The 19,013-nt window shown below is 52.5% G+C and overlaps 1 protein-coding gene across 1 annotated transcript in view; it reads left to right on the forward strand.

The window, feature by feature from the left end:
• MAP1S (microtubule associated protein 1S) overlaps nucleotides 1-19,013 on the forward strand; it is a 100,008-nt gene that overhangs the window by 8,874 nt on the left and 72,121 nt on the right. The window contains exon 2 of the mRNA XM_069218694.1: nucleotides 8,798-8,899. Coding sequence (XP_069074795.1) covers nucleotides 8,798-8,899 — 102 coding nt within the window. The remainder of the gene's footprint in view (nucleotides 1-8,797; nucleotides 8,900-19,013) is intronic.

Genomic DNA, 19,013 nt, shown 5'->3' on the forward strand with positions numbered 1-19,013 from the left:
CCCTGCGCGCCTCCCTGTGGTGATGCCGGTAACCTCTCTAGACCCTGCGCGCCTCCCTGTGGTGATGCCGGTCACCCCTCTAGACCCTGCGCGCCTCCCTGTGGTGATGCCGGTCACCCCTCTAGACCCTGCGCGCCTCCCTGTGGTGATACCGGTCACCCCTCTAGACCCTGCGCGCCTCCCTGTGGTGATGCCGGTAACCTCTCTAGACCCTGCGCGCCTCCCTGTTGTGATACCGGTCACCCCTTTCTAGACCCTGCGCGCCTCCCTGTGGTGATGTCGGTCACCCCTCTAGACCCTGCGCGCCTCCCTGTGGTGATGCCGGTAACCTCTCTAGACCCTGCGCGCCTCCCTGTGGTGATGCCGGTCACCCCTCTAGACCCTGCGCGCCTCCCTGTGGTGATGCCGGTCACCCCTCTAGACCCTGCGCGCCTCCCTGTGGTGATACCGGTCACCCCTCTAGACCCTGCGCGCCTCCCTGTTGTGATACCGGTCACCCCTCTAGACCCTGCGCGCCTCCCTGTGGTGATGCCGGTCACCCCTCTAGACCCTGCGCGCCTCCCTGTGGTGATGTCAGTCACGCTCTCTAGACCCTGCGCGCCTCCCTGTGGTGATGCCGGTCACCCCTCTAGACCCTGCGCGCCTCCCTGTTGTGATACCGGTCACCCCTCTAGACCCTGCGCGCCTCCCTGTGGTGATGCCGGTCACCCCTCTAGACCCTGCGCGCCTCCCTGTGGTGATGTCGGTCACGCTCTCTAGACCCTGCGCGCCTCCCTGTGGTGATGCCGGTCACCCCTCTAGACCCTGCGCGCCTCCCTGTGGTGATGCCGGTCACCCCTCTCTAGACCCTGCGCGCCTCCCTGTGGTGATGCCGGTCACCCCTCTCTAGACCCTGCGCGCCTCCCTGTGGTGATGCCGGTCACCCCTCTCTAGACCCTGCGCGCCTCCCTGTGGTGATGCCGGTCACCCCTCTAGACCCTGCGCGCCTCCCTGTGGTGATGCCGGTCACCCCTCTCTAGACCCTGCGCGCCTCCCTGTTGTGATACCGGTAACCCCTCTAGACCCTGCGCTGATGCCGGTCACCCCTCTAGACCCTGCGCGCCTCCCTGTGGTGATGCCGGTCACCCCTCTCTAGACCCTGCGCGCCTCCCTGTGGTGATGCCGGTCACCCCTCTAGACCCTGCGCGCCTCCCTGTGGTGATGCCGGTCACCCCTCTAGACCCTGCGCGCCTCCCTGTGGTGATGCCGGTCACCCCTCTAGACCCTGCGCGCCTCCCTGTGGTGATGTCGGTCACCCCTCTAGACCCTGCGCGCCTCCCTGTGGTGATGTCGGTCACCCCTCTAGACCCTGCGCGCCTCCCTGTTGTGATGCCGGTCACCCCTCTAGACCCTGCGCGCCTCCCTGTGCTGATGCCGGTCACCCCTCTAGACCCTGCGCGCCTCCCTGTGGTGATGCCGGTCACCCCTCTAGACCCTGCGCGCCTCCCTGTGGTGATGCCGGTCACCCCTCTAGACCCTGCGCGCCTCCCTGTGGTGATGCCGGTCACCCCTCTAGACCCTGCGCGCCTCCCTGTGGTGATGCCGGTCACCCCTCTCTAGACCCTGCGCGCCTCCCTGTGGTGATGCCGGTCACCCTCTCTAGACCCTGCGCGCCTCCCTGTGGTGATGCCGGTAACCTCTCTAGACCCTGCGCGCCTCCCTGTTGTGATACCGGTAACCTCTCTAGACCCTGCGCGCCTCCCTGTGGTGATGCCGGTCACCCCTCTAGACCCTGCGCGCCTCCCTGTGGTGATGCCGGTCACCCCTCTAGACCCTGCGCGCCTCCCTGTGGTGATGCCGGTCACCCCTCTAGACCCTGCGCGCCTCCCTGTGGTGATGCCGGTCACCCCTCTAGACCCTGCGCGCCTCCCTGTGGTGATGCCGGTCACCCCTCTAGACCCTGCGCTGATGCCGGTCACCCCTCTAGACCCTGCGCGCCTCCCTGTGGTGATGCCGGTCACCCCTCTCTAGACCCTGCGCGCCTCCCTGTGGTGATGCCGGTCACCCCTCTAGACCCTGCGCGCCTCCCTGTGGTGATGCCGGTCACCCCTCTAGACCCTGCGCGCCTCCCTGTGGTGATGCCGGTCACCCCTCTAGACCCTGCGCGCCTCCCTGTGGTGATGTCGGTCACCCCTCTAGACCCTGCGCGCCTCCCTGTGGTGATGCCGGTCACCCCTCTAGACCCTGCGCGCCTCCCTGTGCTGATGCCGGTCACCCCTCTCTAGACCCTGCGCGCCTCCCTTTCATCCCATGCACAGGTTGTTCTCTGTGCCATTCACCCTGCAGAGAATGCACCCCGCAGCAGTAGACCTGGTGAGGGTGTGGTGGCTGGCTGCCGCCCCCCCTGTACTGTGGGCATGTGGCTCTGGTGAGGACCTCTCGCATGCTGAAACCATCTCCACTCAAGGGTCTCTGTCCTGAGACAATCCGAGCGGCATGTCTGCCTACTCATGTACACTCCACATTGTCGGTCGTTCACGTGACCCAGACGCTGTCATCACTTCTTCAGTGATCTTCAGGGCACTAATATCTGGAGTTTCGATCCGCCACTCATGCGTCGAAGGGCGTCCTCCATCCCGCCTGCCCGTCTGACGCCTCGCCGTGGCTTGCTTTCCAAGTTCCTCAAGTAGTGAGGCATGGTGCGGATTTCCACCAGCAGCATCGCTTCTTGCTTCGGAGGTACTGGGGAAAAGTTGTCATGTCAGACTCGGAGCTCCGACCAGGCCACGTCAGAGTTCCTTGCGTAAAGGGCCTGGGGTGGGCAGGCTGAGACTCCTGCAGGAGGGGGTTTACCCAGCGCAGCGCGTGCCACCTGTCCGCAGTAGGCAGTCGATAAACAGGCTGGAGCCTGTTGTCAGATTGTACTCTAAGCTCGGGTATCTCGGGGTGTTGGCTATCTGACCTGCCTTGTACGTGAGTGGAATACGTTGGCAGCGCACAACGTGGCTGTATATATTGTTTTGTGCATCCCCTTGATCTACAACTCTGCAGTTGCAGAGCTTTTAACAGGTACTTTTTCCTAATTAAATGGTACCCTGTTAACTGTTCTCGGAAGGATGAATCGCTGAGCCTGCCCTACTGGGGACCAACTTAGTAACCTTCAGATCACTGAATATGTTGGGAGTGGACTGTAGCTCGCTGAATGATCTGACCCGTTTGTGCGTTTTTAAAAGATGCCTTAGGTCACAGTCATAGTGCTGTATTAGTTCACAATAATGGCCCCCAGTGAGTGTGGTTTGCCTAAGGGCAAGGTATGAATCACGAGTATCAGTGTCTCTCCTCTCAACTGCAGCCTGGGCACCAGAACGCTGGAGATGGAGAAGTAGGAAAAAGAGGGGGGAGGCAAAGGGTCATCTCCGTCCATGGCCCTGGCATTTGGAACTCTTTACTGTATCCATGAGGCCTGCACTTGTTTAGGAAATGGCTGGTGAAACAGTCATGATGCAGCAACAGTATCTTCCAGCTTGGAGACTAGCTGCCCCTAAAATCACTCCACACTCCGTCTTAGATCCTGCACTGGAGTCCCTTGCCTTTTCACTAGGTCAGTGCTATATAAACATCACCTATATATGTTTGAACCACCAAGAGGGCTGAGTGCGCCAGCAGCTGTGGAAAGAGTACCCTCAGGGATGCTGATGACCGAGAGCCCATCTAGAGTTCAGGCCTCACCCCACCCTCGCATTGTTGCTGCCTCCCGCCCCTCTCCGTGTTGTGTGAAAGGGGTGTGCAAAAAGTCACGGAGTTGACCCTACTGAGGCTAATCCCATTTTACTTAAAATAAGCGCCTCATGTGGCCATCTTGCACATAGTGTAATTTTGTAATTGTTGGTGTCCAACAGAAGAGGAACATTTACAATGTGTGTGTGTGCCCCTGGGGCACCATTGACAGCCCCAAAGCAGCCCATTGGCTCTCTACCTACTAACCTAAATGTACAATTTGACAACCCCCAAGACATTCACCTATCCCCCTGCCCGTAGCTGCCATGTGGTGACATAACGTGTGGACCCTTTTAGACACCTTTTTAGGGTCGAGAGCAAAGAGCTCTGTCCCTGGTGTTATCCCTCTGTGGGCATCTAACCACGGCCGCTGCACTCCCATCAGTTTGGTTGGTTTGTGTGCTTGCCTTTTAAAATTCGCTTGATTTCATTAGTGAAAGGCATGCATATGTCATGCCTTTTCCAGTGTTTTGTCCTCCTCGAGTGCACCGACCAACTACTGAAAGCATATGAGGCTCAATGTTTTCCCTATGGTTTCTGGACTACTTTTTCTCTTTATTTTGCAGCACGATCTTACTGGGCAGTAGTTGAACGCTTTGCATGACATCGACCCTGTTATGTGGATATTTGCACTTTTGCCGGTTACATGGATACTTGCACTTTTGCCAATACGTTTCACTGCCAGCGAACTTCTGTTTCCTTTTGTGTGCCTGCTTTCTGCAAATGGCGGCCCTCGGCTCGCTTATGTGAAACTTTTACTTTTCAGTTTGTGTCAAGAAAAGTGGGTTAGTTATGTGAAACTATTTTACTTTTCATTTTTAATCTGTGGCAAGAGAAGTCTGGTTAGGAGTTTCCAATGCTAAGAGCTCTAACTCGAGCGAGCGGGAGACCCATTGCATTGCAAATGCTTGTTTCCTTTTGACATGCAACACTTAATCTCCTCCACACATGTGAAGATGGTCATTGAAAAGATGCTAGCAAGGCTATAAGTCCCACAACGCAGCCTGCTGGTGTGTGTTACAAGGAGGCTGATGCACGCAGATAATTGTGGGGCGAGATAAAAGCTGCCAGGTGTCATCGAGGTGGGTAAAGAAGAGGAAGGACCCTCTTTCCGGTGCCATTGTGAATTTCGGAGGAGGAGCAGTGGTACATATACATCTCAATAAAACTACTTGTTTAGATCAGTTATTCTTTTGTATCTGTCATTAAGAGCCTCATGACGTTTCATGCCTCCTCGATCACATTTTACAAGAGAATTGTCATCTAGGAATTTTCCTGTCCCTTAGCCTGTGTGTTTTTTTTTTTTTTTTTTTTTTCTCTCCAACACTTATTTTTCCTGTTTAATGTATTTCATGTAGGCTTTTGGAAAAATAGTGTTGGTATTATAGTTGTTTGGGGGAAATAGTGCATCACACACCTCTAAGCCATCTCGCATTCGCACACACCTGCTTAGTCAATACAAAAGCAACCCCTGCTATACGCACCACCAGCCAGCTTCAGATGGCGACAGAAACGGTACTGGACGCGAGTATGCAAACAGTAAGCCGAGGCTGGGAGGGTAACTGTTGTATCACTTCATGCACACTGCAAACTCAACAGAATCAAACCTCCCTAGACCTGGCACCATCATTCTGTCTGTGAGTTAGACGCAACGTTTTCATAACTTGGGTGCCACCTTGCAGCCGGAGGACTGGGACCACCGTTCGTTCACCTTACAGCAGTGGTCTTCAAACATTTTAATGCCCCACCCCACCGTTTAAAACAAAAAAATACCCCCCCCCCCCAACACGAATTTCTCACAATTATTCCGTTACATTTGCAGTGTTTAAATATGCCTGCAGTTATAAGCTCTGTTACCTCTTTTAAAAAATAATAGCCAAAATTACTGTTCTGGCCAGCCAGGTCTTACTGAAGTCTAAAAAATATCCACGGCGTGACTATCAGGAATGAGGAGAAGGGGGAGTTGAGGGATATTCGGAGTCCCTTCCCCTTTGACACTCACTCCCAGCCAGGATATTAATGACAAAATATGTTAATAATGGCCCATTCCAATGTGGCTCACTGCGGCTTATGGCCCCTCAAAACAAAGCAGTGTTACCACCATCACGCTTCTCTTGGCATCAGCCTGGTACACCTCCCCTCCCCCCCCCCCCCCCCCCGCCCCACACCAACAATTAAGGCCCCTGCAGGAGGGCCCGCTCTAGAGTTTGAGGACCTGTTTCCTGGTGGCATTTTGCATTCTCAAATGCTCCAGGAAGACTTTTAAAACCTACTTTTTTTTAAATCTCTTAGACTCTGGCTTACTAGGGTTTGTTTGCTCTTAGTAGGAGGGCACCCGGCCTATGGGGGTAACAGAGCGCCCTACAAAAGCCCGGTCAGTCTTACTGAGTAGAGAAGCGTGCACTCATTTCACTGGCCTCGGGAAGAGTGTTTAATGAAGCCTGGGGGTCATCGGTCACCCCAGCCATTTGGCTGAACTGGACTTCAGATGACGAGGGCAAAGATGGGCGTCAGCGCTATCACTTTTTTTTATTTTATTTAGTCATTTAATTCTAGACTCCAGTGGGGCCGATATTTTGCAGGTTAGCCGATCCAAGAGATGAGATTCTCTTTCGTTTTGTGAAAGTGTGTACTCTGCACTGTTTGTTCACAAAAATCGAATTAACCTCTTTCTGCAGACAGATGTATGTCTCTATTACAGTCCTTCATTGTGATGGGGGGCGGCGCTGGTTTCAAGTGCAGCGTGGCTTGTAAAGACATTGGTGTCCCGATACAGCAGTATTGGAACAACTCGACAAATCTTTTTTATAATAATGTGATAAATGGGTTCTTCACAAAAGGGAAATGTTCCTCTATCGAACAGGACTGCGGTGTGGTGCAGTGCACCACTCGCGTTTCTAGCCTTCCCGTGAGTTGAAACACAGTTCAAGGGTATGATGTCATTCCAGAAAGTGTACAAAATAATTTGGGTATGACCTCAGTCTCTTGAAGCATGGGGTTCAAAGCACTTTCTTTTTTTTTTTTTACCCGAAACCCGAGTCAAACATACACTTAAAGAAAATAACTTGCATACTCCCATTGTCTAAATTCCACTGGGGGGAAAAATTAAGTTAGTTGTTGTTCCACAAACCAAAAAAAGCCTGAAATTCGAAGCTGCGGTGTCCAATGCAGCAGGTGTATAAAAATGTATATTAATGAATACAGTCCATCAGAATGGCGGGCAGGGTGTAGTTTACGGGGTTCTTTGTGAGCCTCATACCACAGCGGCTCAGCCTTGGGACCTCTAGGCTTGGTTTTCTCTGAAGTATGCCTGACACTTGAGTGTTGTTTTCGGTGAATGCCAGACAGATATGCGCGGCCTGGGGCTGTGTGTAGCAGGTGTAGCTGCATGGCTGTCCGCCAGTTGGGCACACATTGTCATGTGCAGCGTAGGAAGCCGACAGGCCCCGGTCTAATCTTTAGGACGACTTCCTTTCCATTTATCACCACTCCCGGTCTGACATTCCTGCACTGAGCTTAATTTGCGAACTACTGAAAATGTCCATGCATATTCCCAAAACCGCATCAGTGGTGTTAAGGAATTCAGTTTTTATTCCCTAACATCCCCTTGGATGGATCTGCGGAGACTTGACGTCCCATCAAAGATTGACCTGCTAAACGTCTGCCAGGTTTCAAGAAGAATTCTGAAAATGTGTCAAATGCGCTTGTGAATGAACACTTTGCCCCCCCCGCCTCCTTTTACGGGTCTCCTTGATGGATTAGCACAAAACTTGACATAGCAATAGAAATCTTGTTCTAAAGCTATGCCAACATTTGCCACACAGTACACAGTGGCACAGTTAGCAAGCTAGCCCTACACTCCCCCCGTTTTTTTTGTTTTTTGTTTTTCCTCTGCCCTCTTCCTGGATCTGTACACGTTTGAAAATGCAGAGTAGGGAGTGTGCTCGGAGTAAAGTTCTGCACTCACGCCATCCTTGACACGAACTCATTTGGCAGCGTTTTTGTTTAAAGCTTCGAGCAAAATTTCCTATCGGAGCTAAATAAGGAAGGCTTTTTATTTTTATTTTATAACTCTTCCTGTACGTATGTTTCTCCTTGCATGGGTACTTTCTCTGTGCCACCTGAGTGCCAGCCGTGGCGCAGATCCACCCAGGAGGGCTGAAGTAATGAGAAAAAAATGCTTTTTCAATGGAGTGTGCCACTGGTGACGATGTACACGCACAGCACTACCTCGCAGCATGACCTTTGAACACTTAAAACGATGTACCAGCCCTTTATTATTTTTATTCCACGTAAGTTGTTTTATTGGGCCAGGCCTGTTTTCACTGGCAAGGTGTGTGTGTGTGTGGGTTTGGGACTTGTGCCATTTTACGTTCCAGGGCTTGTCCTCCTCGTTGTCTCTGTTTTAGATCTTGCCAGCATCCATGCTCCCCTGTGCCTGTGTGTTGTACGTCGCCTCCTTTTACCTGCCCGTGGTTATGTGGGCGCAGCCCCGATCTTGGCAGGTGTGGTGGGGCGGTGTGCGCCTTGCTCCTGAAGTTCTCTGCACCTCTCCCAGGTTGGTATAGGACTGGCTTCTTCTTCTGAAGAGCTGACGGATTGCAGCAGTTACCTGTCCGAGTGCCAGCGCCTGGGGCGGGAGGTGTTCTCCTCTGTCAGATGTTCACTTCCCAGCCTCAGCCTCCGTTCCTCGGGTGCAGCTCTGAAATGTTACTAGTGAAGAATCGCCCTCCTTGGGATCGCCGTCCACAGCACCACCTTCTTAATGTAATGGATTTGTCTGTCCATGAGACACATTTCCCATCATATGCTCTGTGCTTTTGACTTCTCGGAATGAGTGACCCTTCTCATAATCATGACTTAGTTCTATAATTTCAGGAGGGAACAAGTCATAGCTGTTGCCCACAGGAGTATTATTTTGTGAGAAGTTTATTAGGTGGGGTGAATGAGATGTTAAAACAAGGTACTAGGTAAAACTTGCTGCTTACTAGTCCTGGTTTCACTTCGCTTTTTATTGACCCCTCTCTTCCTCTTAATTCAGGGATCCAGTCCTGGGATGTGGACTATGTGTCTTCCGGCCTTGATGAGCAGCTCAAGTTGTTTGTTTCGAGACATTCTGCGACTTTCTCCACGACTGTGAAAGGTAAACCATGAGCAGTAAAACTTGTTTGGCGCGTAAGGTTTTTCTTCAAGGGTAGACCAGTTCTTCCTCCCTTGTACCCTGTGGGGTTGAGCTCTATCACCAGGCTGCATGCGTTGATCTGAGCCCAGAGGGTTGTGTAGGCCTTGGTCCTGCAGGTCTTCGACAAGGCAGTGATCTCCACTTTGTGTATCCTAAGGTTTACACGTTGTACCACCCAGTAGTATTCAGTTTCATTTACTCACCGTGGTTGCTTGGTTGTCACTTTTTTAAAATCCATACAACTCTATTTAGTTAATTTTGAATTGATGTATTAGGACAACTTTGAACGCCTGAACATTGTGGCCCGAAATACATTCTCCTATGAGCCCTCATTCTAGTAAAACATCTGCCAAGGAGTTCTCCGCTGCATTTCAGAGAATTTCGGAGAGCTTTGGTAGTTGAGCTACGGTGGCCGAGCAGAGGTCCCACTTACTAATCAAATCTAATTCTGCTTAGATTCTTAATGAAGGTTTCCGGTTGATCCACAATCAATGTAGGTTCTTTCTTGATTGCTCCGTTGTTGCAGTCTAGAGGTGTGGTTTTTTTTTTTTGCTTGTTTGCTTGTGTCTAAGACTGCATTCATACCTATGTAGTAAAGTTTGACATAACGTTCCCTGGGAAAACCCTTTTTTCACCTTTTTAATAACTATACATACTAGACCAGTTTGTACCAAACTTTTGGAGCACTGCTGTTCAAACTTCACAGTCTGATCCTGCCAGATGTAGCACCTCGTGACCACAGAATGGTGGGGAGCTTTGGGTTCAAGAGGGAGGAATTGTTGTCAAGATGCTCTTCAGATGTATCATGGGAATTGCCATTGGGATTTTCCGCCCAGAACAAATGTGTAAAACGAACACAGTCCAGATTTCAGTGCCAACTTAACACCCGCTACCTAGGTAACCTTTGAACACTTTCTTCTGGATGATCTGTGTGTGTGTATATATAGCTCCAAATTTTTTACGTTTTTTTATTTATTAAGAAAAAGGCCTTTTTTTGTATTTTGCTGCATTGCTGCGACATCTAAAAGCATAAGCGGCTGGTAATTTCTTCAGGCCAATATGATACAATATACCTCTGCCCCCTCGGCTCTTCTGGCCAGGACCAGGGAGGGTTACAAATTCAAGAGTCCTAGTGTTAAACAGCATCCATGGCCTTTCTGACGGAGCAAGGGAAGGTTGTGTTGCACCAACTACCTTTTTTAGAACCCTGACTCCTGTACTGCCAAAAGATTGGGGCGAGGTTTCTTCCCTCGCTGGCCCTGGTTATGGGCTGGCCGGGGTGTATTCGCCGGCCCCAACCCATGCCGACGTGGTCCATGAGGCCAATGTGCAAAAGCGCAGGACTGCACAGAGGTGTGGGAGTTGATTTCCCCCCCCCCCCCTGAGTGAAGGCAGGTTGTAAGACTCCCTCCCGGTGAGTGAACCTAGACTGAGCTCCTGAGGATCTCATCTAAGGGGGGGATCAGTCTCTGGAACGCCCCACTTTTTTCTTTTCAAATCCACAAACTGACCAGGGTCTTCATGTGGTCCCTAATTTCTTTAGGGAGCTCTGTGGCAGTAAAGGTGTCTAGAGTGGACACAAATATATTTTGATTGACTTGAATGTAGAACCCCAAATCTGGGAAATCTGTTCATTTTGGGACAGAGAGGAACATATTTGCTAGAAATGTGTGAGCAGAACCTTAAAACGTGGCTGCTAGATCATCCCAAAAACACACAGATCTTTGAACCGTGGTTTCGAGGGCCCCATGAAAGATGAGTTTGTTTCCAAGCATTTATTCATAAAGTTTGAAACTCTATTTCTAACATTAGAAACCTTTAACGAGGATCGTTGTTTCTTTGCTCGGTTTGTGAAGGATAGTCCTTGTAGAGAAGGTGCCTTCCTGCCCACTTCAAAGCACTAAGCTAGACTGTTTAACACCCAGAGATAGTTACCTCTATAATGGGTTTTACAAACGTCACGGTCTCTTTAAATTACTTTCCCTTTCTCATTGGTCACCGGTGTCCATTTGAACATTTACTGTAACCCCTTAGGATATGAGGTTTGCAGTCGACCATGGTTGCCTCGAAGATCCGGTGACCCACCTGCTGCGCATCGTGTCCTAACCTTCACCTGTAAAGTGCCTATCTATTGAGCTGATGCGTTCATTTTGAAGCAGATGCCAGGCCCGCTACAGGTTCCTCTGGGCACATCACATCAAATCATTAACATTTATAAAGCGCGCTACTCACCCGTGTGGGTCTCAAGGCGCTAAATCGGTTAAGTTGTTGCTTACTCAACCTCATTGAATGGGAGAAGAGGCTGGGATGTGCTTGGCAAAGGCTTCTGCGGTGAATCTGGGCGTTTTGGGGTGCGGTCTGGCCTCACACGGTTACTGTACACATCCAGGTGGTTCGTTCTGGGACAGGGGTAAGTCACTTCCTGTCTGTGCTGTCGATGAAGACGCCTCCGCCCCCTCTCCTCCGGGCCTCTATTCCTGGGCCACCGCTGTCAGCTGCTGCCTCGCCTCGCCTCAGCTGTCGGCCTTCTGCTCGCAGCCTCTACCTCACAGGGTAGGCTTGCCCTGTCCAGCCACCTGCGGGGGTCACTGCCTCCAGTCAGGTGTCAGACCAGGATACCCCCCAGGTTGGAGTGAACCCGCCTCTGCGTGGCTCCGTGCTTGTAGCCTGGAGGGGTGGGTAGGTGTCTTGTACACTCTGTCCTTGCAGTCCTGGAGCTCCCTCTAGTATGCCTTGCCTGGAATGCATTCCCTGCCAAAGCCAAAAAGCTGTGCTTCAGTTTTGTGGACACGAAAAAGGGGGGTGAGGGAGCGGTCTGAGGTGCAGTGCTTTCTGTACAGTGGGTGCAGGTGGGGCTTTGCCGTGCACTCTGTCCCACCCCTTGAGGTGACGGCCAGGCAGCTCTCCGTTGAAGCACGCCGCCCTGCCTCTTCTTGCAGGGAGTGATGGTGCTAAGGCCTGGTCTCAGACCTCTGGCGGTGTCTGATGCAGGGAGTGATGGTGCTAAGGCCTGGTCTCAGACACCTCTGGCGGTGTCTGATGCAGGGAGTGATGGTGCTAAGGCCTGGTCTCAGACACCTCTGGCGGTGTCTGATGCAGGGAGTGATGGTGCTAAGGCCTGGTCTCAGGCACCTCTGGCGGTGTCTGATGCAGGGAGTGATGGTGCTAAGGCCTGGTCTCTGAGACCTCTGGCGGTGTCTGATGCAGGGAGGGATGGTGCTAAGGCCTGGTCTCAGAGACCTCTGGCGGTGTCTGATGCAGGGAGTGATGGTGTTAAGGCCTGGTCTCAGAGACCTCTGGCGGTGTCTGATGCAGGGAGGGATGGTGCTAAGGCCTGGTCTCTGAGACCTCTGGCGGTGTCTGATGCAGGGAGTGATGGTGCTAAGGCCTGGTCTCAGAGACCTCTGGCGGTGTCTGATGCAGGGAGTGATGGTGCTAAGGCCTGGTCTCAGACCTCTGGCGGTGTCTGATGCAGGGAGTGATGGTGCTAAGGCCTGGTCTCCGACCTCTGGCGGGGTCTGACCAGGCGTTATCAGAGCAGGTGGGTGTCTGCAGTGATGTCTGGCGGCCTAGCATTGCTTCTTACTCGGCTCTCCTGCCCCGTCCTCTGCTTTCTCCTCGGCACGAGTAACTCTTCCTACTCGCCTGTTATGGCTTCAGCGGGTGGACGCAAGCAGGTCCTGGACTCTCCCGACCAGACCTCTTGCATGGAGTATGAGCCTTAATGTAATCCTCCATAGCCCGTGGGTGTCCAGCCTGGGCCCAAGGGGACCGGCCTCTGCCACGTCGGTACGTAAATACCTTTCACCCCGATTCATGGTACGTAATTACCCTTTCTGCGGGCAGGTAAGGCCCCCTGCTCCCGTGGTGGCCACCGCTAGCATTCGGCGTCTTAGGAGGGGTTACTTGACTGGATCACTCCGTGAAAATATTTAGCATTCATGAAGCTCATTACCACACGCAGCGGGCGGTGAGGACGAGGGAATGAACTCCTGCTTTGGACATGGTCTTCCCCAGATGCTTGGGAGGTGTTTGATGTAGCAGAGTGTAATGTCGTGATTTCAACTGTGACTTGTTGGGGGGCTGCACTCAGTCAAGTTTAAGAAGCCCTCAGTGGTAGACTGCTAGAACCCGACTTGTGTCCTGTCTAAATGTACTGAAAATAAACCCATCCGTTCATTCTGGCAGCAGATTCACCCTGTTCCTAGGCCGTGTGCCCCCTTGCTAGGCGCTAGCCCCAAGGAGCTGCGCCAGGTCAGAAGGCCATGGGTCAGAGGTCCTGTATTACCCATTTAAGAAGTTCACACTTCATGCTGCTCTCCCGAGCGGCTGTCGGGGGTCTGGGGCAGTGATTAGACGAACAAATGAGGGGCTGACGGGGTGGAGACCACGCAGGGTAAAACATGATGCCCCTTCGCATGCTGGGGGGGGGTCTGAGCAGTTATGTCCCCGAAAGATACCTGGTCGCCAGAGCTACCTGGAAGGCCAAATGCGAAGTTTTCTCTTCTCGCCCCTCAGCTCGATACAAGCGCTTGGAAGCGGTTGTTGGCGCTATATTAAAACCTGGCGGACGTAGAGGCGTTTGGAAAGTTTTGGGCGTCAAAGTAAGTCTGACGCTGGAGTAGGCGCTGTGTGCTGGGTTCGGGCCCAGATTCCGGGTGGCTTTAAAGGGCTTCTTTGTTCATCAGGGTAGCGCCTGATGCCGGTGTCAAGGAGCCAGAACGAGTCCAGTGCTTCTGCTCCGGCCTCTTGCTTCCGCCCTCCGAGCCTAGGGGCGCCCCCACCCTTGCATGGAGCAGTGTTACCCCCCCCCTCTTCTGGACTTGGGTTCTTCTGCCCGCCTTTCCCCGTTTCTTCACCTAGGGTGCTCTGCAAACCCTGTGCAGCCGATGGTACCTCGAGGCTCGGCTTTCTCAGTGATAGCTCGCAGATGGCAGAGCTCCTAAATCGGTTTATACAAAAACTCACCGCCCCAGGGCTCTTCCGCGCAGACCGGTCGTGCAGAATTAATTCCCTCTGTAGCATCTCCTAGAACAGAAGTACTAGCGAACGGTTTCCCGGGGCCAAAATGTTTGGTCCGTGGGCTGATCGAGGGCCACACTGTTGCCAGGACGGTGGGCAGGAAAAGGGGGTGTGAGGTGGGTTCAGGATGGGGAAACGAAGGATGGACACTTATAGCCGAATTGAATTGCACAATGTGGATTGAAAAAGACTTGGTCATACTTCGATTCTGCACTTGAGCAAATTGTGTGATCCTAGGCAGTCCCCCCCCCCCCCCCCCCCACCCCCCTACGCGTTTGAGGCCCTAGAAATACATGACTTCAGGATGTGCCTGGTACAAAACCTCTGTTGTGTTCGATTTCAAAATAACTGACCTGCACATAACTGACTTGCCTTGTCAGGGTGGAGGGAAAGCATGAATGTTTCTAAACTCATGTTGGAAAACCATCAGTTAAAGAAAAAACAAAACAAAAAAAAAAACTTGTCAATACACAGCCAGTCTGATTTTTACTAAGGTGAAAGCGGTTCTGTAAGGTAACGAAACGCAACTTTTGAATTTCGAGAGACCATGATGATTTGACACGTTTGCTGCAAAATGTCTTTAAAAATGAAGTTACCCCCTAAAGTTAAGCGTTGTTACCCATGTTACTTCCTTTCTCTGCCTGAAATTAACTATTAAATAAATGCCTGCCTGTTTATTTAAAAACATTTTAATATTGGTGCTGAGTGGAGTAAACAGCAGGGGGCAGCGTGCGGCCTCTCTGCTGACCTTTGAGGGTCACTGTTCTAGGATGTGGGTTTCACACTGCCCCAGTGGGTATCTTGTGCTGAATAAGGGCAGGGAATGATTCTGAGCCATTTTTTAAAATTATTTTGTCTTTCTTAATTGCTTGAAACAAAATGCTTTGCATGGAATGGGGTTTTTGATTATTTCTGGTTACTTGTTCAGCGTTGGTAACTGGAGTACATAGAAAATCTGACGTGATGAGAAATACCCACAGAAAACATGCTAAAATAACTTAAGTATTTTCATAGAAATGCTTTGAGCATGGGCACGGTCATGTGTTGATTTGTAGACGCAGTCGACTGAACTGCCCCCAACCACTTCCTACCCCACCCACTCTCTGTGGTCCCCACCTTCCAGTAGTGTTGACGTGATGTGGTGTTTGTGGGACCCATGTTCGCAGTTGCCATCTTTGAACCTTGCTGGTGTCCAAGACCCCTCCACTTGCAGGTCACTTTAAATGTTCGCAGTGGGCCACCATCCGCTTGAGCACAGACTGGTCCCAGGTCTGCGGGTTGTACCCTCGCAGGTCATCTCGAAGAGGGTTGTTGGCAGATGAATAAGGCTTTCAAGGCGAACCCAGTAGTGCAGATAGGATTTCTGGGCACTTTAATGGCGTCTCTTATCTTGTAGTGTCCAAAGAGGCGTGCGTGTGAAGTTGGTTGACACATATGGCTTTGCACCAGTTATGCCTTTAAATGTGTCTCTGTACCCCCCCATGCCTGGAGCACGGTGACCTCTCAGGCGTGCTCGGCAGGCTTAGCCACTCTGTCGGAAATGGATGTTATCACACGAGTTACTACATGGAGCACAGACGCCCAGGAACGGAGCACCTTCACTTCAGACAAGTTACCGTGTGGGTCAGACGCCCATGGTCGAGGCACCTCCATGTCAGATGAGTTACTGTGGAGGTCAGGCGCCCATGGTCGAGGCACCTCCATGTCAGATGAGTTACTGTGTGGGTCAGGTGCCCATGGTCGAAGCACCTCCATGTCAGATGAGTTACTGTGTGGGTCAGACACCCATGGTCGAAGCACCTCCATGTCAGATGAGTTACTAAGTGGAGCAGAGACTCCCATGGGTGAAGGACCCTCGCGTTGCTGTGACTGAGCACAACATCAGACTCTACACTCATTCCTTTCACAGATTAGCCCCACGTCAGTTAAGTAACAAACACGCTGAAACCATTTGCAGTTGTTGTGTAATGATCGTGCCCAGTCTGCACCCTAATTCCTGGTGGGTGCTGCTCAGTGGTTCTTATCGCGACAGGGCCTTCCTAACGAGTGTGAGTTTCCCTCCCGCACCCGGAGTCCAGAAGGATGGCAGAAGTGCGAACGGAGGAGTTTGCCCCAAGTTCCAGGGCTAGCTGGTACGTTCAGTCGATGATCAGTCCCGGAATCCAGAGGGGACTGCAGCGCTTGGAGGGTCCGTGGTCTGAGCAGGGCCTGCTAGGCTCTCATGTCATCAACCCTCCCCCCTCTGCGTGGCTGAAGGAAGTAAGAAGCTCCGGCCGGCGGCTGCGGAAGTGGTGTGATGGACACTGTGTCCTGGCCCTCGGGCTGTGACTCCCCTTCTTCCTGTCCGGGGCCAGCGGTCCTGGAGGTCACCGCACACCCTCCCATTCGGGCAGCTGCCACAGTCGGTCTGCTGTGTGCTGGGTCCGGAGCTGTGGAGGCATCTTCGGTGAGCACCTCCGACCACGCACTCCCTCACTCACTCACTGACTGCTGCAGCTTGAGGGTATTATCCTGCAGCCACGGCTGATACTCATCTGTGTGACTTTCTCCGTGAGGTTGAGGAGGTGAAGGCCACAGATACAGCTGTGCTCCTGTTGTGTAGACGTGCACTCTGGCCTCTCCGTGCGGACGGGCGCCTGCTAGAGAGAATCCGGCCAGCGACTCCAGACACAGGAGACCTGGGCCCGATGCAGACCCCGACACCCGCCTCCGGCATCTCCTGGGACCCCAGATACAAGCGCAAGCACACTCCCTGTGGACCCCGACACCCGCCTCCGGGATCTCCTGGGACACCAGACATGAGCGCAAGCACACTCTGTGGACCCCGACACCCGCCTACGGCATCTCCTGGGACCCCAGATACAAGCGCAAGCACACTCTCTGGGGACCCCGACACCCGCTTCTGGGATCTCCTGGGACCCCAGACACAAGCGCAAGCACTCTCTGTGGACCCGATGCAGACCCCGACACCCGCCTCCGGGGTCTCCTGGGACCCCAGACACGAGCGCAAGCACACTCTGTGGACCCCGACGCGCGCTTCCTGGATCTCCTGGGACCCCAGACACGAGCGCAAGCATACTCTGTGGACCCCGACACCCGCCTCCGGGATCTCCTGGGACCCCAGACACGAGCGCCAGCACACTCTGTGGACCCCAACACCCGCTTCCGGGATCTCCTGGCACCCCAGACACAAGCACAGTTCCTCTGCTCTGATTGTTTCTCTTCCTTTGACGCCGGGCGCCTTTGCTGATTCACAGCAGCAGTTTCTCACCCCCACAGGGTTTACGCTTGTCATCTCCGCACCCTTGACACACACACTTCCCTTTTGAGTAGTGTGTGGTCATGCGGTTTCCGGACAGGGTTTTTTTTTTTTTTTTTTTACTTTTTAACTGTTCACCCTCTCTTTCCCAGCACTGTTCTGGAGCCAGCATTAGAAAGTTGCTTTGAAGGCATTCCTGAAATTAGAATGCAAACAGTTCTTGTTCATCCCTTAATCTTTGTGTAAGGAAATGCCACCTTGGCATAGTTACCCCCTGGCTTTTTGCCTTTGCTGATGTCAAGTTATGATTTGAAAGTGTGCTGAGGCCTGCTAACCAGGCCCGAGCACCAGTGTTCTTTCCCTAACCTGTACCTTTGTTTCCACAATTGGCACACCCTGGCCTCCAGGTAAGTCCCTTGTAACTGGTACTCCTGGTACCAAGCGCCCTGATGCCAGGGAAGGTCTAAGGGCTGCAGCATATCTTATGCCACCCTGGGGACCCCTCACTCAGCACAAACACACTGCTTGCCAGCTTGTGTGTGCTAGTGAGGACAAAACGACTAAGTCGGCATGGCACTCACCTCAGGGTGCCATGCCAACCTCACACTGCCTATAGGTTTAGATAAGTCACCCCTCTAGCAGGCCTTACAGCCCTAAGGCAGGGTGCACTATACCATAGGTGAGGGCATAAGTGCATGAGCACCATGCCCCTACAGTGTCTAAGCAAAACTTTAGACATTGTAAGTGCAGGGTAGCCATAAGAGTATATGGTCTGGGAGTCTGTCATACACGAACTCCACAGCACCATAATGGCTACACTGAAAACTGTGAAGTTTGGTATCAAACTTCTCAGCACAATAAATGCACACTGATGCCAGTGTACATTTTATTGTAACATACACCCCAGAGGGCACCTTAGAGGTGCCCCCTGAAACCTTAACTGACTACCCATGTAGGCTGACTGGTTTTAGCAGCCTGCCACACACCAGACATGTTGCTGGCCACATGGGGAGAGTGCCTTTGTCACTCTGTGGCTAGTAACAAAGCCTGTACTGGGTGGAGGTGCTTCTCACCTCCCCTGCAGGAACTGTAACACCTGGCGGTGAGCCTCAAAGGCTCACCCCCTTTGTTACAGCACCCCAGGGCACTCCAACTAGTGGAGTTGCCCGCCCCCTCCGGCCACGGCCCCACTTTTGGCAGCAAGGCCGGAGGAGAGAATGAGAAAAACAAGGAGTCGTCACTGGCCAGTCAGGACAGCCCCTAAGGTGTCCTGAGCTGAGGTGACTGACTTTTAGGAATCCTCAATCTTGCAGATGGAGGATTTCCCCCCCAATAGGATTAGAGATGTGCCCCCCTCCCCTCAGGGAGGAGGCACAAAGAGGGTGTAGCCACCCTCAGGGCTAGTAGCCATTGGCTACTAACCCCCAGACCTAAACACACCCCTAAATTGAGTATTTAGGGGCTCCCAGAACACAGCAAGATAGATTCCTGCAACCTAAGAAGGAGGACTGCTGAGCTGAAAACCTGCAGAGAAGACGGAGACACCAACTGCTTTGGCCCCAGCTCTACCGGCCTGTCTCCCCACTTCTAAAGACACTGCTCCAGTGACGTGTTCCACAGGGTCCAGCGACCTCTTAAGCCTCAGAGGACTACCCTGCATCTAGAAGGACCAAGAAGTCCTGAGGACAGCGGCCCTGTTCCACAAAGACTGCAACTTTGCAACAAAGAAGCAACTTTGAAACAACACACGTTTCCCGCTGGAAGCGTGAGACTTTGCACTCTGCACCCGACGCC

This window comes from Pleurodeles waltl, chromosome 12 (assembly GCF_031143425.1).
Source record: "Pleurodeles waltl isolate 20211129_DDA chromosome 12, aPleWal1.hap1.20221129, whole genome shotgun sequence".
Lineage (NCBI taxonomy): Eukaryota > Metazoa > Chordata > Amphibia > Caudata > Salamandridae > Pleurodeles > Pleurodeles waltl.